The sequence below is a fragment of the Esox lucius genome, chromosome 11 (genome assembly GCF_011004845.1).
Source record: "Esox lucius isolate fEsoLuc1 chromosome 11, fEsoLuc1.pri, whole genome shotgun sequence".
Taxonomy (NCBI): domain Eukaryota; kingdom Metazoa; phylum Chordata; class Actinopteri; order Esociformes; family Esocidae; genus Esox; species Esox lucius.
In genome coordinates, this window is record NC_047579.1 from 48591008 (window position 1) to 48617152 (window position 26145).

Consider the following 26145-nt stretch of genomic DNA (forward strand, 5'->3'; position numbering starts at 1 on the left):
CTGAGAAGTATGCACTGCTCTGTCTGTTTCAATATCTCATTATCTATAGTCTCTTATTTTGTCTTACTAACCAATAATTTGTCGACAAAATGGGACTTCAAAAAGATTTCAGATGATGATCATGTGACTTTAGTTTCTCTAAGGGAGTTGTAATAGTTGACTAGCCTTACATCCACTTAAAACTTTTTTTTAAATGAGCAAACACATTTTTTGGGTCTCTCCTACATTATTTCAACCTATTTCACAATTGTATTTTGATATTGTATGTTGAACTTGTGTAATTAGTGTTGTTTGCAACGATTTACAGGGATAATCACCAATACCCGGTTTTAACTCACCTGTAAGGACAAAAATAACGGAGGCATTATGCCGCGTTAGTTACGCATGGGAACTAGGGAAAAAACGAGGTCAAATCATGACGAATGTGATTTTTTGGCCGGTGCTCTGAAGTCTTACTGGAGTTTCCGACTTAGAATTCCGAATTTGATGACGGTTCAAAACGTATTTCAGACGGATAACGTTTATCCATTAGTTCCTGGTTGTTTTGTAACCTCGAAGTTGTCCTAACTGCGGCATTCATACACCGATCCAAGCACAAGGCGTTTTAAGATTTGTCAAGCATCAGTGAACAAAATGGCGTCCTACTGTATGACTGTCACTCGGCTTCGGGTAAGTAAAACTTTATTTTTATTAGTAATTATATTTAACACTCGTTGCATCAATTACATATTTTCAGTTAATAAATCCTAGTTTTGTGTCAATATTTAAATAAATTTTATTTAGCTGCTAACTGTGTAATTTCAGGTCCATCACCGTAGCTAAATAACACTATAGCTAGCTACAGTACAGTACTGTACTAATGTACTGTACAAAACAGCAGTGTATAATGCTCCGACGTTAGTTGTCACATACATTGTAGTTATTATAGAAATGGAGGATTTCACCTCCCACATTTACACAGGACGATGTGTCACGACGCGTACTCTTCTGGTTGTTGTGAAATCTGTGGTCGGTTAAAGAAACAATTGTATTATGTGAAGTTGAGTATTAATGTAAAGTACGTTACAGAAGTCTACTTTTAAATTAATGATGATAGATTGAAATTTTGTTCTGGTTGTTATTTTATTTTTAAACACTGACACTGAAAATGAATGATTGAATAGTGACATTGGTTTTATATTAGAAAATATTTCGATGTGTTCTGGATCCATCGTCCTTCACCTCCGAACCATTAAAGTTGTCACATTTTATAACCCCAATGTTGACGGATTATTGGTCAAGCAGTGAACCTGAGGGACAACGCAGACCAAAGATTTTAGTAATATAAAATGCATAGATTAGGAAAAGGTACACAATAATACCCAATTTTTTTGGATATCACAGTGAGCACAGTTGGATCAGTAATCTAAAAGTGGAAGCTGCATCACACCACCCAGACACTGCCAAGAAAAGGCTTTCCCTCAACTCAGCTCTTACACTAGGAGATTTGTTAGGGAATTCACATAGAGGCCCAAATTCCAGTGTTTCCTGCATCTTACTGCAACAAGTGTACGACACTATTATATTATGGTTTTTCTATAGGGTGTGGCATAGAAAAGACCAGAGGCTTTAAACTTCAAATATACTTCCATGGTGGACAATCACACAGGTTCAATGTCCGTTTTAAGGATTCTGCTCTGTCAACAGTTGTCACAGTTTTCACTCCGGTCCTTCAGTGGTAAAGCTACAATATTACGCATGTTCTGGCCTCCGTTACACCAGGGCGTTTATCACAACAATGTGGCTTTGTCTGTCACAAACCATCAGGTTTACATGGCCGCAACACTGGATAAGCATGGTTTTGAGGATATTTACCTTTGAAAACACAGACCATAACAGAAGAATAGGTGTTTGATGGATTTTCGCAGAGAATTGTCTAATTTCAGGCTGGTGCCCCTTCCCACAAATGTGAATCCTATAAAGAGAACTGGCTAAACTGGTTGCAATTAATTACATTATTTTCTCTGAAATAATTTTTCAGCAATACAATCATATAATCATACTAATCATATTATTTACTACTACTGAATTGATTTTAGAGCTTTCTGAAATGGTCTGCGTCGATCGCTTTTCTTGTGTTTTTAAAGGTGGTTGATGTCTGGCCTTTATGTTATTCACTGTCTTCACCACCTCTCCTTGGTTTCCTTAGAACATTTTTAAAAGGAAACCAGAGAGAAGGCGAGGTAGGCCCTTTAAGTGCGTTTTTCAGTGCAAAACGGATCAGAGAGACTTCTGGCTGATTTGGAGGGAAGTTACTGGCGCTTATGTTAGCTGTTGTTTACATAGAAGTTTGGGGGGGGGGGGGGGGGGGGGCTGTGCTAGATGCCAGGAGTGCAGTATACAAACTGATGGCCTAAAACTTTTGTTTTACTGCCACTTTGCTGTGGACACAATCTCCCCTTCCTATAGGCCAAAGGAAAAACAGGATGGGCAACCGTTAAAATATGTTTACAAAATATTTTTATTCAATATTCTGGTTTGTAGAGACAGGTATTTTGGCACACAACTTGTTATAGACTGACTATCCATGGAGTAAACATGGTAACAGTTGTTTAGACAAAAGCTTGGGAAAAATGGAGTGAAAATAACTGACTGTATCATGGATCAGTTGGGACTAACGATGCATGGTGATTTGTGGACCTCATGCTATAAATGTGTGCAGCCATTGCCTGCGTTGTCTATTCAAGAATACAGTTTATATGTACCAATTAACATTATCACCATTGTGTCTCACCAAGTGATATCAGTATACACATGTAGGCTATAGCCTAAGTGTGTGGTTATTAGGGTTAGCGACAAATTCATTTTGAGATTACAAATAATATTTTATAAACCATTGCAACACTGCCATATTACACTGAGCGTTGCTTTGTCAGACTCTCGTCTTTTGCAGAATCATTTCCCTGATTAAACTCAGATGTTGTCTGCAGTTACTTACCTCAGGCTTGTAACATCTTACTAAGGACTGTAATATGACAAGGCAGCACTAAGTTTTCCGTTCCTCTGAATTCACTTAGTCAAGAACCTGTCATGCCTGGCTCCTCTCCGAATACCATCACCTAACCTGCTGAATAACGGCCTGATTTGGAAATATTCCACACATCAATGAAAAGCCCTCCGCCAGGTAGAGACGGCCAAACTTGTCACTGGGTCTGTCTGCATCTACATTTCCTACAAAACTATCAACAATATTGTTTCTAAAACCAAAAGAGAACTTGACAGAAATGTGACAGTAAATGAAAACTTGAAAAGCGTTCCAGAAAGTCATGCAAATAAAGCTGACTTGCAACTAAGTGCCCACTGTAAAATATCAGCCGTGAATGCCCTCGTCACTGACAATTCAAACCAAAATAAATACCCACACCAATGTAAGACAGGGAATGAACGTCAGAAGAAAAGCAAAACGGACCGCAGGGAAACCAATGTTTCAGGATTCTCAGAAAAGTGTGAGAGAATGTGTGGGTGTTTCAAAATCTCTCATGCCAAAACGAAGCACCTTGTTAGCAGCTTTAAATGTCAGCTGGGCTTGCCCTGGTGAAAGACATCCTGGGTAACCATGTACTGGTGAAAACCAAGTGAGACTTACTAGGCCTATCTAGGGGACTCCGCTAGTGAATAAATTGATATGATGAATGGTGCTTTTTAAGTCCCCAAAGCCTGTATCACACCCATCTATCTGACACCGTGCCTGCTGAAAGCCTGCAGCATTATCAACGTCTTTTCAGACCATAGCCACACTCCGTAAAGATGGGAATGTATTAAAGAATATGTGTGTAGCCATGTAACTATTTATGTAAATACTCTGTTATTTGTATTTCTTTCCATTACTGTCACCGATGGGTGTAGGGAGGTAGCTTTGACAATTCGATCTGAATTCAAAACCCAAACATGACCAACACTGGCTAATCCTTCTATACGGTATGTGCTATAGGACAAGAGAGCATGGCTTGTAGCTGGCTGACTGGGTTGTACAGTTGGTGTAATGCAGTGCTTGTTGGTTTGCTTTCAATAATTGTCCTGTCAGACTCCGTCATTTCAGAGGATGGAACCGTGTTCAAGTCACATGGAGGTCATGTAGATGGTGGATGGGTCGTTTTGTAGTATCATACTTTTTTACTGTCACTCAGGTTAAGCTTTGGCGTTCGTCAACCAGGAAGTTCTTCAAGTACAAACCTTATTTTCTTACACTTCAGTTACTCTGAAGAATCTGTTGTCATATTACCTGAAAATGAAAAATATATAATTATGTTCCTCGAGTTTGACTCATTGTCCCACCGTATCCATCTCCTTTAGCTTGTCCTTGGAGGGGCAAGGCGTCTCCATGTCTCTGCAGCCTTTAATGCCAAGGCCAAGGTGGCCATGAGCCGCTTTGAGCCTAGCTCCAGCATCAACTACGAGGAGCTGCATGAAAAAATCAACATTGTGCGCAAGAGGTCAGTACAGTAGCTTCTCTGTTGACCGACAATGTATTTTGGGTGTCAAATCCTAACAACCCCCCCTCTCCCCCCGGCCCCCCCACCTTAGGCTCAATCGCCCCCTTACCTTGTCTGAAAAGATTGTGTATGGTCACCTGGATGACCCGGCGGGGCAGGAGATTGCCAGGGGGCGCACCTACCTGCGACTGCGTCCAGACCGCGTGGCCATGCAGGACGCCACGGCCCAGATGGCCATGCTGCAGTTCATCAGCAGTGGCCTGCCCAGGGTCGCCGTGCCCACCACCATCCACTGTGACCACCTGATTGAGGCCCAGATCGGAGGGGTCGAGGACCTGAAGAGGGCCAAGGTCAGTAGGGGGGCAGAAGAAGCTGTTCCTGACCTCATTTCTGTTGGATTTTTGGGGCGTTCAGGGGGTTTGATCTTTCCCGTGGTATTTAGACTGCTAACTGCTGAACACCGAGGGCATCGCATGATATTTTCAGACAAAGCAAAGCACTGAATATTTAGCATGAGATGCTTTCCACATCCAATTGCATAGAGGTCAAGTTGAGTAACAGGGATTAAAAGGGAATTAAGGTCTGCAGCCAAATATGTGCTTTGAAGCTTAGATACAGGGAACTACCAGCTGAAAATATATTCTACTTATCCAACTGCCACTCAAACCCCTTCCCCTTGTCCTTTTTAACACAGGAAGTGAATCAGGAGGTTTACAACTTCCTGGCGACAGCTGGTGCCAAGTATGGAGTTGGCTTCTGGAAACCAGGTTCTGGAATCATCCACCAGGTACTGGAAATATACAAAAAATTAAAGATGGACAGATTTAGCTACCATGAGGTTTATCTGCAAGCATATTCCAATTTGGCCAATATCCACTTCTGTAATGAGACTAACACAGATTGGTGCTCATGAATTCATATTACATGCAGATATTCACTATTTAATAGCTAAAATTCAATCACATTGGTGACAGATTTTAAATATGAATAGCAAGCAGGTTTATTTATATAGCACGATTCATACATGTGGTTTACAAAGAAAAAGGAAGAAATATATAAAAATACAATAGCATAAAAGCAAATACTCAAATGGAAACATCAAAACGACATCTTAATAAGAAAATAGAAATGGAATAAAAACAGGATAAAAACATAGGAAGCTGTAAAGCTAAACAGTGCTATTAAGTTTAAGTCATAGGCATGTGAAAAGTGTAAAATATCAATACAATTTCTGAATTTTCCCACCATTATTGTGTTTTCCCAAATTTTACTTTTTGAGATTTAAAAAGCTGTTTGAACAAAAGCTGTGCTGAAACTGAGAGAAATGCATAGAAAACTAGTAAGACATGGTTATGATGACTGTTTATTATACACCACATCAGACAATATTTGCGAATAAAGTCATTTCTAGCAAAGATTTTCCTAAAAGGTATTTTACTGACACAAATAGAAACTGCAATGTACAATGAACCATTCATTTGTTTCTAGACTTCTCTCGCATAGAAACGATGGGAACGTGACTAAGGAGATCCATATGTCAGGTGATTTGTGTTGTTGTCTATTTAACAGTTGTATGTCGCTCACCCTTGGCAGATCATTTTAGAGAATTACGCCTACCCAGGAGTCATGCTGATTGGCACAGACTCGCACACGCCCAATGGGGGCGGCCTGGGCTCCGTCTGCATCGGGGTCGGGGGAGCTGACGCTGTGGACGTCATGGCTGGAATCCCGTGGGAGCTCAAATGTCCTAATGTGAGTTTGCTGTGACGGGGAACCATCTGACCGCGCCCCCCTTCCGCCACGCCCTGTGTCTCTGTTTCTATCGGCGTTCCACCAAGTATAGAGGAACGGACCTCCAGACAGACCATGAATGTAATAGCAACTCCCTCGTCAGGTGATCGGAGTAAAGCTGACCGGTCGCCTCTCGGGCTGGACCTCTCCCAAAGACGTCATCCTGAAGGTGGCGGGGATCCTGACGGTGAAAGGCGGCACGGGGGCCATTGTGGAGTACCATGGGCCCGGCGTTGACTCGGTTTCCTGCACCGGTGAGGCCATCATAGTGAGGTTTACCTGACCTAGTGAGTAAATGTACTCCGTTGGTTTTAACCGTATGCTTGTTTCTGTTGGATTTGCCAGGTGGTTTTTGTCAAACACTCGGGCTAGTTTTGCCTTCATGGTTCATGTGACTTTTTCCTCCTCCTGGCTTCAGGCATGGCAACTATCTGCAACATGGGTGCTGAGATTGGGGCCACGACCTCCATTTTCCCATACAACCACCGCATGAAGACGTACCTCAACAAGACTGGACGTGCAGGTTAGGAGTGACTGAGACATTCTGGCTTAAGAACAAGTCTTGTACTTCCCTTTCTCGCAAGCCTTTTCAGTGTATGTCTTAAAGCCATGTACACACAGCTTAGTCTCTTTCTGACTTCTTCCATGTTGTCTCAGACATTGCTGCCCTGGCGGACGAGTACAAGGAGGACTTGGTTCCTGACCCGGGCTGCGAGTACGACCAGGTCATTGAGATCAACTTGAGCGAGGTGACTTATTAGGCTGACATCAATGACTTGTGTTTCTACAACATCTCAAGGTGGGGGAGAAAAGAGCATCGTCAGTGCTGACTCTCTGTCGTCTGTCTTTGGCAGCTGAAACCCCATATCAACGGGCCGTTCACTCCGGACCTGGCTCACCCGGTGTCTGAGATTGGCGCAGTGGCTGAGAAGAACGGCTGGCCCCTAGAGGTCAAAGTAGGTCAGTATCAGCACGAGCTGTCGCACGTCATCTGCGCACCACTCCAGTGAAAAAAAACCCTGCTATACATTGTTGCTTTCTGTTCGTCCTCAGATGATCGTTTGCATGCTTTTTTGCATATTGGTTTGAATCCCCTGTGCCTCCTCCGTCTTAATCTTCCCTTGCGGTCCCACCAGGTCTGATTGGCAGCTGCACCAACTCCAGCTATGAGGACATGGGACGCGCTGCTTCCCTGGCCAAGCAGGCCCTAGACAGGGGCTTGAAGTGCAAAGCCGCGTTCACCGTGACCCCTGGCTCTGAGCAGATCCGTGCCACTATTGAGAGGGATGGCTTTGTACGTTCAGACCTTTAAAAATTTTTTTAAAAAAATTATATTGCCAAACCAGTTTCTGTTAACTTGTTTTTGCAGGTAAAATCCTATGGTTTGTTCTCCTTCAGTCGCAGATCCTGAGGGATGTAGGCGGCGTGGTCCTCGCTAACGCTTGTGGGCCGTGCATTGGCCAGTGGGACAGGAAGGACGTGAAGAAAGGGGAGAAGAACACTATCGTCACCTCGTACAATAGGAACTTCACTTCCAGGAACGACGCGAACCCTGCCACGCATGCTTTCGTCACATCCCCTGAGGTAGGAATTGCCACAGCGCCACCCACATTGTCTACATTGTCCCTCTGTAGCTATCCGCCCCCCCATCGTGACCCTCCCATCTCCTGTACAGATTGTCACAGCCCTGGCCATTGCCGGTACCCTGAAGTTCAATCCTGAGACTGACTACCTGGTGGGAGCCAATGGGGAGAGATTCAAGCTGGAGCCACCCAATGGCGACGAGCTGCCTGCGCGTGAATTTGACCCTGGCCAGGACACCTACCAGCACCCACCTGCTGATAGCACCTCTGTTCGGGTGGACGTCAGTCCCACCAGCACCCGTCTGCAGCTGCTGGAGCCCTTTGACAAGTGGAACGGGAAGGACCTAGAGGACCTGCCGGTCCTGATTAAGGTAAAGGACGAGTTGGACAGCCAAGTCTCAGGGACAACAGGTTGCGTATTATATGCAAACATTAGAGACGGTAACATTTGGCACATACATTTTTCAGCAATTTTGGCACATTCTGCAATTTTGTGTTTATGCTGTGGCAATACTTTTTTTTTTTTTTTTACATAGACAATCTTTATTTCACAAAGTTGTATCAAATGACACTGCACTCACTCTAGTTTGACCCAGCTCTCCCTGAGTGAGAGTGTGAGACCGTCTCCCTGAGTGAGTGTGAGACCGTCTCCCTGAGTGAGAGTGTGAGACCGTCTCCCTGAGTGAGAGTGTGAGACCGTCTCCCTGAGTGAGAGTGTGAGACCGTCTCCCTGAGTGAGAGTGTGAGACCGTCTCCCTGAGTGAGAGTGTGAGACCGTCTCCCTGAGTGAGAGAGTTGCATAGACAGTCAATGCTTAATATGTCATACTGTAACCAAATGTTTTACATATGATATAAGACTGCTATTTCTGTATTTAGTCGAGGAAAACACAATGAACACTTACGTCTTTTTCAGGTGTGCCCTGTATACATAAATATTTAGCAAGCAAGCACACAACCACACATCTAATTAGCCCCAATTGTCTTGAAGCAAAACTTCCAGCAATTTCTTAGAACACAATACATTCAAGCCTGTGCGCTTTTTGTAGGTTATTACTCTTTTGAGTGGCAAGCAAATTAAAGGCGGTTTAACCTTCAGAAGCTAGCTTTTTAGGCGTGTCTAGGAATATCCATTCCTGTGTTCTGGTGCTGCACTTGATTATTTTAACCTTCGCATGTTAAGTTAAATGCCGGAGGCTTCTGCAGGAACACTGTAAACACCCTCCACCAAGTACATACTGTTGTTCAGGCATTTGGTGCCATGTTTGGGAGGCGATTTAATCCACTGTCTTTTCTTCCTCCTCTCCTTCCTCTTCCCCAGGTGAAGGGCAAATGCACCACTGACCACATCAGCGCTGCCGGCCCATGGCTCAAGTTTCGAGGTCACCTGGACAACATCTCCAACAACCTGCTTATCGGAGCGGTCAACGTTGACAACAATGCGGTCAACAAGATCAAGAACCAGCTGACCGGAGAGTACGGGGGTGTTCCCGACGTGGCCCGTCACTACAAGGTGAGCGACCAGTCGCCACGGAGATCAGAGCAGTGTCACAATATTCACATTCCGTTCTGTCCGCTTACTCCCCCCTCTCTGCGCCCCCCAGGCCAGCGGTCTGTCGTGGGTGGTGGTGGGGGACGACAACTACGGCGAGGGCTCGAGTAGAGAGCACGCCGCTCTAGAGCCCCGACACCTGGGAGGCAGGGTCATCATCGTCAAAAGCTTTGCCAGGATCCACGGTGCGCTAAGAAGTTCCATGGGGAGTCGTTCAGAGTGGGGGGTGGGGGGGGGGGTAGATGTGTGAGGTAGATGGGAGGAGAGGAACATATTTTAGTGGGAACCTGTTCTGAGGCTCGTTCGTGAGACGGAGCTCCTGTGTGGTGGTTGGCTCATGTGTACATCCCCCAGGGACTGTTACACTGTTACACTGTTACACTGTTACACTGTTACACTGTTACACTGTTACACTGTTACAAACCTGAATGGTATTGTATTCCGTTCCAAAAAGTACCGGTGCTGTTCCAGGACTCGGTCTTCATGATGTCGTTATTTAAAATATGCTCTCTGCCATACTGCTGGGAGTTCCCGAAACTGGTGTATTTGATCTGAGATCTTGGAATCTTAGGTGACACGTCAGTTCCACACAGACAGACTCTGTTTTACAGATTTTGTAACTTCTGAGGCGGTAGGCAGTACCACAGCTTTGTGTCCTTGCAAAGGTGGTGAATACTTGTTCAGTCGACACTTAAGCATATTGTTCTCTATGGTCTTGTTTTGGCATGTTAGAGATCTGCCCCGCTGCGGAGAGCATTTCTACTGATACAATCAAGCTGGATGCAAGCAAATTCCCAAAGCTCCTTCCTTTGGGAATTTCATTTTCTCCCTTTTCATTTTTTCCTCCTCATTGCCGTTTTTTTTCCTCAGAGACCAACCTGAAGAAGCAGGGCATGTTGCCCTTGACCTTTGCCGACCCGGCAGACTACGACAGAATCCGGCCTGATGACAAGATCTCCATCACAGGCCTCGCAAACTTCTCCCCCGGCAAGGTGAGCGTCTTCCGACCCCTTCAGTCTCGAAAATGACCCCCCCCCCCCACCACACTCCACATAAACGAAGATGGTGCTTTACAGAGCAAATCTTTTCCTGTCCTTGTGTCTCTCCGTCAGCCCCTGAAGGGAGTGGTGAAGCACGGTGACGGCAGTCAGGACATCATCACCCTGAACCACACCTTCAATGACAACCAGATTGAGTGGTTCCACGCCGGCAGCGCCCTCAACAGGATGAAGGAGCTGCAGTAGCTGAATGGGTGTTGGCAACCTGCATTCACTGTTGGCTGTTGGGTGATAGCTGCCTCCCTAGTGTATTTTTTTTATATATATAGAAATAAATAAAACATGCACAAATGTCACTGTCCAAATGCGCACATGCAGATAGGATTACTGTGAAAGCAGTCCGCACACACACACTCTTACCACAAATATAAACAGCTGGAGCAGTGTATGCACAGGCACAAATAGAACGCACATAAAAACAGTTTGTCTTTGTTTTAGTCGAGTATTTAAGTGCTCCTGTTCTAGGCCGCACCTCTCGTGTTGACGGAACTTCCTGTTTCTGTAGAAATCACATTTGCACCGCTAGTGCTGCATGATTCATCTCACACAGTCAGTTCTCAGTGTCTGGTCTGTAGCCTGAAGCTTGTGCACATTCCTGCCCTTCTTCACTGTTAGTTCAGTTTTAGCTTTATCTTCACTAGTAAAAAATAGTCATGTAAGCAATCCTAGAGATTCACGGTAGGAGAGGGGCTTACCGTGAATCGTGGAAAGCCGGCTCATGTCTGATAGGGAGAGAAAGTGTATGGATGTGTCCCTCCCATTCCCAAAATGTTGAACTCTTCTCGGTTAAATGTTGCTAGTGAAGATGGCTGTTATTTGTTTGGTTCCATCTTTTGCCCAGCGTCGTTCTAGTGGGTCTAAGTATCATCCGGTCTTTGCTGCGACTGACCTGAATTGACATGTTTTCTCCTGTCATTAGCAGGAGCAGGTCCCCTAACCTGGTTACCCAGGGCTAATCACTGTACTGATAGTAGATTAAAGGCATCAATGGAACCATTCTGTTTTGTGGCCCCAGGAGACCGTTGTATTGACTTGTGTTGCTCAGTTCAATCCTTGTACTGTGTAGTGTACACTGACTTCTTTGTAGTTATTTTTTTCTATTGTACTGTGTCTCTTGACACAGAATCCATTTTAACCCATGAAATGGCTGTATAGTTTGGACTGTTTGTCACTCCTCTGCATTCCACACTCAGATTCCCCTCACTCTCTGCTGCTGCTTTTACATTTTGCTGAAACTGCTATGTGGTACTACATTTTGCCACTTGGTGGAAATCTTGTTATTATTGGTATTGGTTTTGCTTTGATCGAACCCCATTAAATGGGCACCATTTTCCAGAGTAGCCAGCTTAGGCAAGAGAATAAAGATAGTGGCAGAGCGTGAGCCGCACGTAAACATTGATTTGGGCCTGTTTGTAAATGATGTGATGTAGCGGCACAATGAATAGGGGTTTGTACGTAAATGTTATATACTGTATATTGTGAATGTAGAGACAAGGTGGACAATAGCTGTCTGTTGGATGTAGGGCCTTTTCTTATCTTAACCAAATATAACATATAAAAATCATTGAAATTCCCATCTGTTGTTTATATCCATTATGCCTCATGACTCATCTCATGGCCACTTAAGAGATTCAAAATGGAAAAGTGAATGACTGTTGAAGCACTAAAATAGGGTTGTACTGTGTGTTTGAGTGTGGTTGAGTGGTCTGACCTGGATGAATGTATAGTGGTCTGACTATATTTTGTACAGAGGTCTGCATCCAGGGTGAATGTTGGAGATTTGACAATGTAAGGAGAAATGATTTAGGTGAGACAGTTCTTGATTGGAATTGTGTGTTATTTCTATTTTTTTTGCGGGGATCGCTTTTAACCCAAAGGTTTTTTTTTACTAAATGGTTTCCCCTTTATTTCTCTATAACTGAATTTCCTGGTCATGTAAATGATTGAGTATGATGTGGAACAGGGTAATGACTACGGTGATCAAGTTTGTGTCTGTGGTTTGCTTCTAATTGTTTTCTCAATTCATTAATATATTCTAACATATTCAAGTTATATATTCAAGCACTTTCTAAAGAACTATCCATGGACTAGCTTGTGTATTCCTGTGATGTAACAATCCTGATCCCTGGTTCTTACAGTATTTCTGCGTTTATGAAATAATAATGTGATGTCACAATACTTCATGTAAGCATTTTAATAGATATTGCTGATCCATTTTGAACCACTTTCAATAAAAATAATTTTAAAAACGTATAATTGTTTAGATGTGGCAAACAATGTTTACACAGGCCAGCCAATTTTGACACTAATTGGGCAAACAATCAGAATTTGGTGTCCTGTGTAAGCAAGCCATTGAAACGGAGGAACCCATTGTCAGACAGAAGGCAAGTTCCTATGCTTAGACTTTTGGCAAACCATGTTATGTTTTAGCAATCGGTCAGTCTGACAGTGTTGAATTCCCCTTCACTGATTCCATTTGAAAGTTTATTTTGTATTGGTTGATTTGTATGCTTGTGTTTCATTTGCAACATAAGAGATCTCAGAACAATGTCTATATAAATGGTCAATAAATATTAAATAAAGACAAAAAGTATTGATCACATTTCTTAATTGTTTTTAGCATTTGTTTCAAATAGTGAGTGTATTAACTATTACATTTGAATACTACAATTTTATGCACTGTGAATATATCATCCCTTTGCTTATTAGTGAGGGTTTCCCAGACACGGATTGAGCCTTGTCCTGGACTAAAAATAACACCACCGATGTTGGTCCAATGCTTAATTTGTTGAAATAAAAAATCCTCAAACTTTTCTTTGCCCTTTTATTATTTCTATCCTTGTTAGAGAGCATTTTTCCTTTGCCAACATAATCCATCCTCTTGACTTGTATTTCAGGTTATGTTTATTTTTTCTGTGTATTTTCAGTCCAGGACTAGGCTTAACCTGAGTCTAAAAAAACCTTCTGTTTTTGTATTCCCTTGTACATTAAGAAGTCCAAATGTTTTGCATCTTATGTTTCGTCTATATAAAAATATATACAGAAGGCCAACTAAACTAAAAGGCAACTAAATTCATGTTGGTTCATGTTCAACAATGATTAATGGTGGAAATGGGATACAAAGATACTGTAACATTCTTTTAAAATAATGAGAGTTGAAGCAGAACACAGTCATTAACAGTGGTGGAATATTTACCCTGTTACATTGACTAAATGCAAACGCTATTTTGTTTGAGTGTATGTGTGCCTAGTTGAGCAAAGGATTGGTGACAAAACGGTCTCTGAGCCCCATAGATGAAACTTCAAGAAACTATAAATAGAATGTAAACAATTACTAATGCTATGCCTCTCCGTAGTAAAGTGTCTTCCACCATTTTTTTTAAACATTCTTTACTAGAATGACTAGGTTAATCTGGACAGGTGAGAGCCAGTGTATTATCCCCTAAATCAACTGGCTAGTTATAGAAAGTAGGCACGGGGAAGGAGGCACCAGCTGCTGAAAGAACGTTCAGGATCAAAACGAATAAGCGTCCTGTCCCTTTAAAATTGCGACGTGTCGTAAACCCTTATAGGAATGTCGTAAATCAATAACACGTGTGAATATTAGAATTTCGTTAGGAATTAGTGGCAGGAGGATGTTAATGTCTTCATTATAACGGTATTTAATCAAACTAGTAACATGTTCAAATGTGCAGCTGAAGAACTATGGTTGGGATTTAAATAATATATATATATATATTTTTTACCTGTTCCAAAGTAAAGGTAGGTACAGTAACTTTCAGCAGTTTTGTTGTGATGCTAGGTAGCGGGCCAATGTGTCTGTATTGTCCTGTTACGATACTTTCACATATGGCTGACCGGCAGACTTATGTATCAACCTGTCTCTGAACGTTTTTCCCCCCTAGAAAATCAGCATCATGTTCGTTACGGTGGAGATGGTTGACACTGTCAGGATACCCCCATGGAATTTCCAGCGGCAATTTAATGAGGCAATAGCAGAAGAACTCAACAAGAAATTGGCCAATAAGGTAAAATGATGCAGTTGCTATGGATGTAACTCAACTCTACGAATTACTATGGATGTGTGGCCATTAGGGTGGTTACATTTTATTGTGTCCAACTGGTTGTCTCATATAACCGATGCGTTCTTCTTGTTGTCAAACTGTTTGCTTAAACATAATGCGGAAACCGAACACATCCCTGGCTAATTACCCCAAATTGAGCTGCCAGGTGACCGGCATGTCATAAAGAGTCGCTGAAATACTAGGCAACCTTGTCTGACATTCCTTTCACCTGGGCAATCCTGAGACAATTCAGGCGCTGTGGTATGGTGTGACCATTCCAACCTGGGTCGCAATGTTGCAAGCTTCTTTGCAGTGTCTTACTTAGACCACAGCACTATGTTTGCGAAGCTGTCTTTTTCATTCAAAGATGATATAACCAACTCCCCATTTTGTTTGGCTTGTTTTACCCTTACAGAAAAATAAATGGATACCACACATAAGCCTGTGGTATCCCCAGTGCTATTCAGCCTGTGGATGTTTATGTTGACTGCTGTTTATCCACCTACGTTTTTCGGTTAGATAGTCTGGAAGTTTTTGTAGGAAGCCACAACATTTAGGTTAGTAATCTGAAACTAGGTTCAATAGTGTTTTGTAATAGATTAATATCAGACTTCAGGTGTGTAACAGCTTGTACAAGAGGGAGCTGTAACTTTCAATACTGTCGTCAGCATAAAAATGAAATGACAATTTCTCCTTTATTTTGTTACATAATTCATAGTGCCCCGAATTGAACCCTGTGGATCTCCTATGTGAAGTACATGACGTTTTAATCTAGTCCTAACCGTTACACGTTCCTAGGTTCTGTCACTAGTTATTTAGAAACCTGAGGCCTTTATCCTTGGCCGGGCCCAATAAAGACTGCTTTTTGTCGGACCGTGTAAGCGGCGCTAACCAAGAAGAGTGAATGTCTCTTACTGACTGACTGACTGAGTGACTGACTAAATAGCGTAGTGGTTTGCGACACGGACTGCCAGGTGGGCGACCGGTCTTCGATCCTCGGCACGGACAGAACAAAGTTCAGTAGCTACGTTATTGTGAGCCTACAATAAAACTGTTTACGGTTACATTGTATGGTTACATTTTATTTCTGGTGGATTTCTGTAGTACGCATTCGTGCATGCTTTCTTTGATAATGTAGACTTTAACCCCTTGTGCAGTAAAAGAGGGGTTTCCACGGTTCTGTTCTCTTCACTTGACTAAAAAGTCAGTCATCGTCACCTATACTGATAGTTAATGTATCAATGTCATTCACGAATGAAAGAAAAATATTCAAACTTGGCTTAAATGTTAATGTGTGACAACATGATCTGATGTCGAGACACAATATTCTGACAAGGTAGTAGGTCCCAATGGTTCCCAATACTAGCTTACTATATACAGAACAGTACGTTCTTCACAGAAGATGGTGATTGTAGTACATATTATGTAGTATGCGATTTCAGATTCAGACAATGCTTTCGATTTCCTCATAGCTCACATAGCGTAGTGGTTAGCTTTTCAACTATTATTGTGTGGATGACCATCTACAGTAATATTTGTACAAGAGTACACTTTAGTTCCGTTAATAAACTTTCTGTTGCCCACGTTATTTCAGCAAAAATGTAAGGGCTGGGATTAAAGTTGCATGTGGAGACTTCACAGAAGTGGACAGATTACCAGCAAGCTCTGTGGTCCTGTGGGAACATCCCTGACCTTTAATATTTTGACGCCGGTTCAGTTCCCCTCTCAATTAATCAATCTATCAATCAATCAAATGTATTTATAAAGCCGTTTTTACATCAGCAGTTGTCACAAAGTGCTTTTACAAAACGCGTCTGAAACTCCAAGGAGCAAGCAACAACAGTGTTGAAGCACAGTGGCTAGGAAAAACTCCCTAAGAGGGGCTGAAATTTAGGAAGAAACCTAGAGAGGAACCAGGCTCGGAGGGGTGACCAGTCCTCTTCTGGCTGTGCCGGGTAAACATTTTAAGAGGGACTCCTCTCTGTACTTTTCAGCTGTCGAACAACAATATATCCACTCTGTTATACCATGAATATCATATATTTAAAAGAATAATTTTCATTATAGGTACTGTGTAACAATTGGATAGCCGTCTACAATCATCTTTGTGCAAGAGTGCACTTTAGTTGCGTTAATAAACATTCTGTTGTTCACGTTATTTCAGCAAAAATGTAATTGCTGAGGTAAAAGTTGCATTCCCTCTGTTTAAATAGCATAATAGTTAAAGACACAGTCTGCCATAGAAAACCGGGGGTGGAAACCAGCCAGGGACAACAACATTCATCCCTTCTAATCGCAGGCTGGCTGAACTAGGCTTGCTTGGTTCATTTTCTGGATAAATAAGATGAGTGAGCTACTGTATAAAACTCCTGCGACATGTCTACAATAGAGCTACACAGCTTAATTTCTGATCCAAGGCATTGACAATGTCAGTCATAGTGTAGTTACTGTAATATTACAGTGCCCAGGTCTAAAACCAAATGTACCACCAGCTGTGCCTATTAACATACTCATGAATTATTAGTGGGTCATGGAGGGTTACTGACTGTATTATCAGCTAAACATATATTATTTTTTTTATTTTTTTTAAACTCAGTTTCAGCCTTTGCATAGTTGTTATATTTTAGTCTTTATCTGTGCTTTGCTCATGTTTGGATTTTCCTCGCTTTTTTCCTCACAGGTAGTTTATCAGGTGGGTCTTTGCATCTGTTTGTATGACATCACCAAACTGGAGGATTCATACATATTCCCTGGTGATGGAGCTTCCCACACCAAAGGTAAGGAAAGGAAAGCAAGAGCTTGATTTCCATTGAATTGGTGAGACGAATCTCACACCTGCAGTGCATTTCCCCACCAGAGGTGTCTTTTTCAGAATACTAACTAGCAGAAGTATTTTGGTGACTACATTTAGCACAAAAAAATCACTGATTCATCATTTGTTTACTATTATAATTCGCATTATGGAACATTTAGGACAGGAGCAGTGAGTTTATTATTATTTTTTGGTTTTTTCTGTTTTGTGATCTGACTGTTACTTATTTTTGCTGTCTGTATCTATGATTTTCTACTCTAAGTGCACTTCAGGTATGTTGTGTTCCACCCTTTCTTGGATGAGATTCTTGTTGGAAAGATAAAGTACTGCAGTCAAGAAGGAGTACATGGTGAGAAACCCGTCTTTCTCCCCAGCCATGCTCACTGTTCTGTGTAACCTTCTGAGGGACTCCTTCCAGAGTGCTCTCACCCAATGTGTAAAGTGGATCAACATGGTCTGTGTAACCTATCAGATTACGTAAATCTGAATAACATTTACGGTAATAAAATGACTTGAATGTCAAATCGTTGTCTTGAATGTGGAGGCCTAGAGCATCCCCAGAGCTCCATAATTTTTTTTTTTTAATGTATTTTGGTTGGATGGAGACATTCGGCAAAGCTAATGGACAGTGTTTGTGAAAAGACAGGTTTGATCTGGATTTTTTTACCCATGCTGCAAAAGTACATGTGCCCCTGAGGCTGCAGCACTGAATGCCAGGACCACACAAGGCCACCAGACAAACGATGTCAATGTTGTTTTTCAGTTGGTGACACCAAATCATGATTTGGTAGCACCAATGTATTTTTTCTAGAGGCATTAAATAGAAGAGCAATTCTCATTTAATGTCATCCCTAGGCAGTGAGAAGCCCCAGCCAAATGAGCACTATCAGGGCAGTCCCTTTCATTACTGGAATCATGATGCTGTTACTGTTTAATTTTGTCTCAAACTATAAATACTTAACTGCCCCAGCTAATTATAACAATAGCATAAGGCCTTGTGTATGACATTCAAAGTGGCCTTCTGTATAGATCTGTTTAATACTGCCTTCATTCTGTTGCAGTCAGCCTTGGATTCTTTGACGACATAGTCATTCCTCCAGAGTCCCTCCAGCAGCCTGCAAAATTGTATCCTACATAGTGACATGTTTAAATATCACACAATGTGCGTATTTCGGTGTGTCGCTTTACGCCGCTAGCAGGAAATATAAGCACTATAAATGCTAGGTAACTTCATGCCATTTGCTCCTTGACTGCGCCCCAGCGACGAAGCGGAGCAGGTGTGGGTGTGGGAGTACGAGACCGACGAGGGGGCACATGACCTCTATATGGACCAAGGTGAGGCGATCCGTTTCCGGGTCACTGATGAAGTCTTCCTGGACACGTCGCCCACTGGCCCTTCTGCCGCAGCAACTGACACCCCTGCTGCCCCCGGGGCTGAGGACGCTGGGCAGAAGAAGGAGGCTCCTTACACACTGATCGTAAGAACGCCCCCTCCGCCATGACACACCATTTACAGTTGTATTTCAACTATCTGTAACTTGAATTAATACCATTAAACTCACAGTATTGGCAGTGGCTATAGAGATCAATAGAAGGGGCTTTGCGTCTTTGCTAGTAGTACGTTTCTTCTACTACGGAGTCAGTAAACAAGCTTAAGTGAAGCACTCTTGTAGACAGTTGCTGGAAGAGACGATGGTTAGCAGCAGTGACGTCAGTCACATCCGTGCGTCTGTATGACCATGTCCTCTTTAAGTGTCTTTCAGTGTTATTAATCAGTAGTTTTGCGCTTCTAATCCATTCTCCCTCGCCTCTCTTGTATTTCAGGGTACCATCAGCGAGCCTGGCTTGGGCCTCCTGTCCTGGTGGAACAGCTAGCGAAAGGAGACCCCTTTTACAGTTGAGGAGACGGGGGGGGCGGCTGTCAAATGTTCTTTTTAACTGTTAGGCATTCACCTATATGGACTCCTGTCATTCACTCCTCCCCAGGGCTGATGGTCATATTGGAGGAAGATGACTAAAGTGTTGACAATGCACACTGACCCAGCGCTAAGGACTCAAGCAGAGGGCCGAGGACCCCTATCACAGGGGCTGCCGTGTGCTGGCGTGTGTGTTTGTGGACCCCAGGAAAAGGGGGCAGTAGCCAATAAAACACAGTGGGGGCCCTGTAAATCCCCTATGTATACTTAAAATACTACCGCCATGACTTTCAACATACCAATATTTACACCCGGTGGGAGAATATATTCAAGGGACTCAATATACATAATGTGTTGCCATGAGTTCCTAGATACAGAATATATTCAATATTTGTGTGTTCCTGTTTTACTGTCTTATTTGATTAGTACAAAAAATGTTAAATAATGCAAAGGGAGAACATCTATCAAGTCCTCACTTTGACAAAAAGCTTTCTGACTTGGGGTTAAGTTAAGAATTTCAGTTGTAATTCTAAACTTAACCCGTCTTAGAATTGCAGTTGCAAACTTGCTGAGGTATAATCAACCACTTTCCAAACCTGAAATCAAGCTAATTGGCTTCTACGTGTGATCGATTGTAGTGATATTGATTAGTTCAGATTTAATACAGTTGTTGGAGGACTCCATTGCTAAGTGCATTTCAAAGCAAAGTGACCTCTGAGTGTAAAGGTAGTATAAAAAAGATCTGGAAATGGGTCTATCCATTAACATCCAAGGGATAGACCCACTGAGATCTGATGTCCCCACTAAAATGGCAATACCTGGTAAGACCCTACTAGTGACATTATTTCTCTGGGATTTTCATTTAAGGAGTGAAGCTAAGGTTGAACATTTGGAACCTGAATTGGCTATAAAATGGTAAACAGTAGTACAGTATTCTATACCACTTGTAAATATTTAGAAATGTTCTTTATCAGGTGTTTATTTAGTTTTGATCTTTCTTTTGCAACCAAAAATGATACCTGCTGAATGTGATGTTGTTGTGAGAAGTGGCATTGGGAGGAAATGCATACGTTTTCTTTTAAGATGCATATCATTTGGAGTTCATGGCAAAATTCCAATTGTTTGTGAAAGAATATTTCCTGGGGACAGCAACGGAACCACATTACGACCTATATGCCCTTAACCCCTGAAGTTCTTTATTGATTTCATTAATGGGTTTCTAACCCTAGTAGGGACTGTCACTGGTAGAGTCTGATGTACCACGCCCATCAGCCAATCATATTCAGGGGTCAAAACATCCAGTTTATAACTAAGTTGTAAATCTAGGGGGGTTGTTATATGTTCCCAATATACCAGGCTAAAAACATATGTATGGTGCAACTGGACACCATTCTTAGCCCTAGCATTGTGGCCATATACCACCATTTGTTTGAGGTGGATTATTATTATAAACTTGTTACCAACAAATGTTTTCTTCTCCATATCTTTGCTACATGGTGTGTTGTTAACTGGCTGTTACAAATCCTGAATGCTGGTTGCCTGATTGCTGTGGTATATGTAAGCAGTTAGGCAGAAGGGGTTGTGGGATATGTAAGCAGTTAGCCAGAAGGGGTTGTGGTATATGTAAGCAGTTAGGCAGAAGGGGTTGTGGTATATGGCCAAAAATACCATGACTAAGAGCTGTTCTTAGGCACAAAGCATCACAGAGTTTCTGAACTCAGCGCTTAGCCATGGTATTTTGGTAATATAACACAAACCGCCTAAGATGCCTTTTGCCCGTATAAAGCAGTAACCAACATAGAGCCGTAAAAAGTTATGTGATGTCACACCACTTCTATTTGGTCTTGATTTCATATGAAGCCAAAAACTGACATGGAGTTCAAGGTAGTAGTGTGATTATGGCGAATATATTTCATGTTTAACCTGAGTAGTGTAAGTACTTTGAGCTTAATGTGTCCAGAAAATTTGTCCTGTATTGTATGTATTTAAACATGGATGTTTCAGTTAAATTTCAACCCTATTCATTGATATATCTGTCAATTGTGTTGAAGTGAAAATTACACTATGTAATATGATTATTGGTTAAAATAAAATACATTATGTAAAGCAGGGGTGTCAAACCGGTTCCACGGAGGGCCGAGTGTCTGCAGGTTTTTGGTTTTTCCTATAAATTGGTTCCTAGTTCATACCTACACAACCAGGTGAGGGTAGAAACTAACCAATCAGTGACCTAATTAACCAATCAAGTACAAGGAGAGGGCAAAAACCTGCAGACACTCGGCCCTCCGTGGAACCGGTTTGACACCTGTGATGTAAAGTATTAGAAACCGTGTGTTTCAAATCCTGACTGCTGATTGGCTGATAGCCTTGGTATATGAGCTCATATATCACGTATATGACATCACATTACTTATTACTTGAGCAATTGCGTTGGAAAACGGTTTATAATAGCAATAAGGAATCTTAGAGGTTTGTGCATGGTCAGTATTCCCACAGCTAAGTGCTACCTCCACTATGCATTGTGCCTATTGGCCATATATCACACACCCTCATGCCATAATGCTTAAGTACGTCTTAACTGAGTCACTAGAATCTTTATACGTCTCTATGTATTTTAGGTAACGGCAGCACTGTAAAGCAGTGGTTCACAACTTCGGTCCTGGAGTACCGCCAACAGTAGACATTTTCGTTGTAGCCCCCGTCCAGTCAGTAATCGAGGACCGGAGTTGGGAACCACTGCAAAAGCACCTCAACATGTTTCTTTAATAGAAAGTCACATTATTCTTCCAGGCCGAATTGATACCATACATATTCGAATTGTTTTGCATTTTTACATAGTTTTAGTGTCGTGTAGGTTTCAATCGTTGCTTTGAGGCATACAGCATAGCATGTTTTTTCATAAACCACACAAATGTATCGTTTTTCGGAACGTCGTTTCGCCCACCCTCTCCGTATACACGCACTCGCGTCGCATACGCTTCCCATTTTTTTTTTTACACCCCAGCGAAGTGTCGGGTCGGGTGCCCCAGCTCAGCGGTCGCATGCATCATCCAATGTTTGTTTGACACGTCATCGACTGTTTCGTTGATTGACCGATTGCTATAGCATGTTTCGGGAATTGCTGGCTGATAAAATACCGATCGAGGCGATGGAAGATCTGTCCGGCTTTGGCAACATCTGAGAGTGGAGGAAGGAGACCTCAGTCATCAAGCAGGTGCGCAGCCTCAGCACCCGACAGAACAGGATATTCCGTGGGACGTGGATTTACTAGAATTATTTATTTAATTAATGTTGTAGTAACCGACAAAGCACATACTTCCGTCCACTACAGACAAATGTACTCCAGAATGTCGTGAGTAGCCTATGTTTTCATGTATTGTTAGAAATACGCCACTGAAGTACGGGTATAGGCTATGCCATGTATTGTTTAAATCGTATGAAGTCTGGGTCGCCTCTAGGCTGTTCATCAACGTGCGATGATCTTTTTTATTTATTTTTTGCGATGATAATAATTCACTGAAGAAAACCCATATGGTCGTGTATAATATCTACCAATACTCTCATCAGTGTCTCTGTTCCCATGCGCTGCCTTTTTGGATATTCTTGATACGAATGTTATGGAAATTGGGAAAGGTTGGACTATGTTTTAGCCAATTTCATTCGATCATATTGATGACGTAATCATAATTTGTATTGATTTAATTTGCATTTATTTTTATCTATTTAATTAGCTCAAAATGCAAGGTTCCGCATCATGATGAATCTGAAGTGTCGGGCCGAGACGAGTATTCTGTTATTTTGTATATTCTTATTTTGGCCTAGCCCACATAAATTATCCGCAGAAATAGTCTAGGATGTTTGGCGTTATTTTACGTGAAGTATCTGTCAACATATAGGCCTAATCCAAATAAAGCCTGTAGATTAAGCTAAATTAAGATAAAGCTTAATCTAAATTACTAGAAGATAATCTAGGTATTGTTACTTAATGCCAACTGATTCCTATCCTGATTTAATTGTTCCTTTACTTGAAATTGTTGGACCTTAATGTTTTGTTGTAATGTCATTACCCAACGCTTAGCGTTTTAGCGAACTCCTTCATGCGAACGGTCAGGGATCTCTGTTTCTGTAACCTTGATGAAGTAATAGGGGAGAATAGAACAATATTAAGGTCACCGTGGCCATAAAACGCGTGCTTTGTGTCCCATTATATTGCGTGAACATTCCCTTGTTAATAATCCAAATGTCTTTGGACAGGATGGCTGCTTTTGATTACTAAGCTTTTTCTTCACCAAGCTGTGCTGTTTTTGAGCGTAAAGGACTATGCAGGGCAACCTCACGTAAACAACACAGTCATAGGCTACATTTAGACATGCAGCCCGTTTCTGTTTTTGGTTAAAGGCGTACTCTAGTAGGCGTATAGGCTGTACTCAACTAAAGTAGTCTGACTGAACTGTGATCACCAGTTAATAATACCTGAAAATCTCATTGTAATGTGAAATGGTTAATACTGATGTATGATGTTCTCTGCAGTGTGTCCAACCCTAATATAAACTGCCTCCGTCGGAATTGCAAGAATATAAAATGTTGCTTTTCTTCTTTTCCTTACTCGTTCACAGAAGGCCCTTTAAGGCCCTTTAAGAAACATTCTGCAACCAACTGTGTACTGGAAAAGCCGAGATCCTAAAGTGACCAGAGAAAGACATACCTGGAGTGTCCGCAGCAGGCCAGGTGGTTGGAAGAGCAACCCAGCCATTCAGACATGGCAGAACCCGGCCTGACGTCCCCCTCGGAGGCCCCTCTGCGGTCGCCACGGACAACGCCCCTGTCTCTATCCTTCAACTTCCTGAGAGAAGGCAGCCGCGTATGGGAGGGGGGAGCACCACCCCAGCCACGGTCGCTGCCCAGCCCCCTGCCCACCAAGCGCACACGCACCTACTCCGCGTAAGCACCCAGACATGCTGCTCATGAATGCTTTTCTCTTTTAGAATGTATTTATTAACTTATTAACTAACACGTACAGTATAAATACATGTAACTTTTTTTTAGCACAGAACATTTTCCTCCAAGTAGCCGTGGGAAGGGTGTTTTGGTTTAATGTTTTAAACTCCGTTACCATCCTCGTCTTTCCCTCTTTAGCACGGTGCGGGCTACTTCCGGGCCGGCGTTTAAAGGCGTGTGCAAGAGTTTCTGCAGGTCGCAAGGTCATGGCTTCATTCGCCCCACCAATGGTGGAGATGATATCTTTGTTCACATCTCTGAGTGAGTTGTCTGGTCTTTGTCACTGCTACAGCCTTCACTGTGTCACGGGCCCTGGTCCTAAAATTAACCAAGGGTCATCAGATTCTGTTAAAAGCATTCTATCGCAGAGCATGACTTACAGCATTCAGAACAGGGACTGTTGTACTGTAAATAATTAACATCTGTTTATATGTACAGTACTATAAAAAACAACAACAACTGCATTCTATTTCAGTATTGAGGGTGAGTATGTCCCAGTGGAAGGAGACGAGGTCACATACAAAGTCTGCCGGATCCCACCCAAAAACCTGAAGGTCCAGGCGGTGGAAGTTAAGATTGTTCATCTTAACCCGGGTACGAAGCACGAGACCTGGTCTGGCCAGATCATCAGCCAGCTGGAGGAGTGCTAGGCCTCAGCGCCGGGCTGTTTGTTTACACCCGGGTACAGGCATGGCTCAGGTGGGCAGAGTGAGAGGTCTGTCTAGAGCAGGAGGGAGTGGCCAACTCTGGTGCTGGAGAGGCTGTCTGTATCAGGCCTAATGGAGCTGGTTTGAGCTGTAACAAACCCATGCACAGCTGACCATCTCTTCAGGACAACAGTTGGCCATGTGGGTGGGTGGATATGTGGGTGGGTATGTGGGTGGGTATGTGGGTGGGTATGTGGGTGGGTATGTGGGTGGGTATGTGGGGGTCTGACTGGATGAAAGAATGTGAGGAAGGAAGTTTAAGGAGAACACGTTCAACCTGAAGTTACAGTAAGTGAATGTGGATAGGGTTAGGGTTACAGGAAATAAAATACGAAGCTTACATAATTTGTCAGAAACAGAGCTATGGGTGTGAAACCCAAATTTGTTACAAAGAGAAAAATAAGGGGATTATGGTTTAGAGGCACAGACTTACTTATATTTATGTTGAAAATAGAAATGCAATTATTCATATTTTAATGAGGTATACAACCATCTATGTATTTTTGGATTACTACATGTATATACATATTAATAATTTGTTTAGATAATATATCATATGTTTACATAATTCTTTTACATTTGTTTTGAAGGTATTAGTTTTACGTTTTGGATACTGTGGCTAAAAGATTGCACTTAAACTTGAACTTCCATTCCAAAATACTGCCAGGTCAACTACAACTCTCAGATCAACTGCAACTCCCAGATCGACTACAACTCCCATTAGGGTGCCATGTGGCAATTTGTAGTCCTGTTTGGAAATTCTACCTCACCATTGTGGTATGAACAAATTACTATAACATTTGTGAAACTCTTTCTGAATCACCTTTCAATTATCTGAGAGACACTGTAATACACTGTCATTGAAACTTAATACATTTTGATGTAGATGTTTTAGGTCCTGATATGGTAACATGATTGTTAATGAAAATAGTTTCATGTTTGTTACGTAGTTGGTTCATGTCAGTTTATTATGTTACGCTTCACTCCATATTTCTATGCATTTTTCTATCTTCCATTTTTACTCCTCTGGATTGTATCATTTCAAGTTTTATTGTGTTAAAATACATTCTATATTGGTCACAGTTCAGAGCGCTTTCTGTAAGACATGCCACTGTGTCTATGGTGTTTAACCTCATGTGAGCCTGAAAGAGCACAAAAGACAATTTATGATTCACAACTATAGCGGCTGCGAT

The 26145-nt window shown here is 42.2% G+C and overlaps 3 protein-coding genes across 6 annotated transcripts; all 3 read left to right on the forward strand.

Annotated features, from left to right (window-relative positions):
- Positions 1-272: 272 nt before the first annotated feature.
- Positions 273-13267, forward strand: LOC105025784 (aconitate hydratase, mitochondrial). Its single transcript, XM_010896744.4, has 16 exons — positions 273-669; positions 4333-4472; positions 4564-4822; positions 5167-5259; positions 6066-6224; positions 6367-6517; positions 6682-6786; positions 6921-7012; positions 7118-7223; positions 7400-7557; positions 7662-7847; positions 7939-8217; positions 9167-9358; positions 9450-9582; positions 10268-10389; positions 10510-13267. Exons 1-16 carry the CDS (start codon positions 634-636, stop codon positions 10639-10641), a joined length of 2343 nt encoding a protein of 780 aa, XP_010895046.1. The 5' UTR covers positions 273-633; the 3' UTR covers positions 10642-13267.
- Positions 13268-14032: 765 nt separating this feature from the next.
- Positions 14033-20239, forward strand: polr3h (polymerase (RNA) III (DNA directed) polypeptide H). Of its 3 annotated transcripts, none has more exons than XM_010896742.4 (8): positions 14033-14217; positions 14361-14483; positions 17200-17296; positions 17594-17680; positions 18393-18456; positions 18593-18809; positions 19156-19227; positions 19277-20239. In XM_010896742.4, the coding sequence occupies exons 2-7, from the start codon at positions 14373-14375 to the stop codon at positions 19204-19206; spliced, it is 627 nt and encodes a 208-aa protein (XP_010895044.1). In that variant the 5' UTR covers positions 14033-14217; positions 14361-14372; the 3' UTR covers positions 19207-19227; positions 19277-20239. The 3 variants fall into 3 exon arrangements, with proteins under 3 accessions (XP_010895044.1, XP_010895045.1, XP_010895042.1); XM_010896743.4 differs by having other exon boundaries at positions 19318-20239; XM_010896740.4 differs by having other exon boundaries at positions 19156-20239.
- Positions 20240-22233: 1994 nt separating this feature from the next.
- Positions 22234-26132, forward strand: csdc2b (cold shock domain containing C2, RNA binding b). Of its 2 annotated transcripts, XM_010896738.4 has the most exons (5): positions 22234-22599; positions 23864-24188; positions 24384-24506; positions 24721-24944; positions 25620-26132. In XM_010896738.4, the coding sequence occupies exons 2-4, from the start codon at positions 24007-24009 to the stop codon at positions 24893-24895; spliced, it is 480 nt and encodes a 159-aa protein (XP_010895040.1). In that variant the 5' UTR covers positions 22234-22599; positions 23864-24006; the 3' UTR covers positions 24896-24944; positions 25620-26132. The 2 variants fall into 2 exon arrangements, with proteins under 2 accessions (XP_010895040.1, XP_010895041.1); XM_010896739.3 differs by lacking the exon at positions 25620-26132 and having other exon boundaries at positions 22234-22461; positions 24721-25108.
- Positions 26133-26145: the final 13 nt, after the last annotated feature.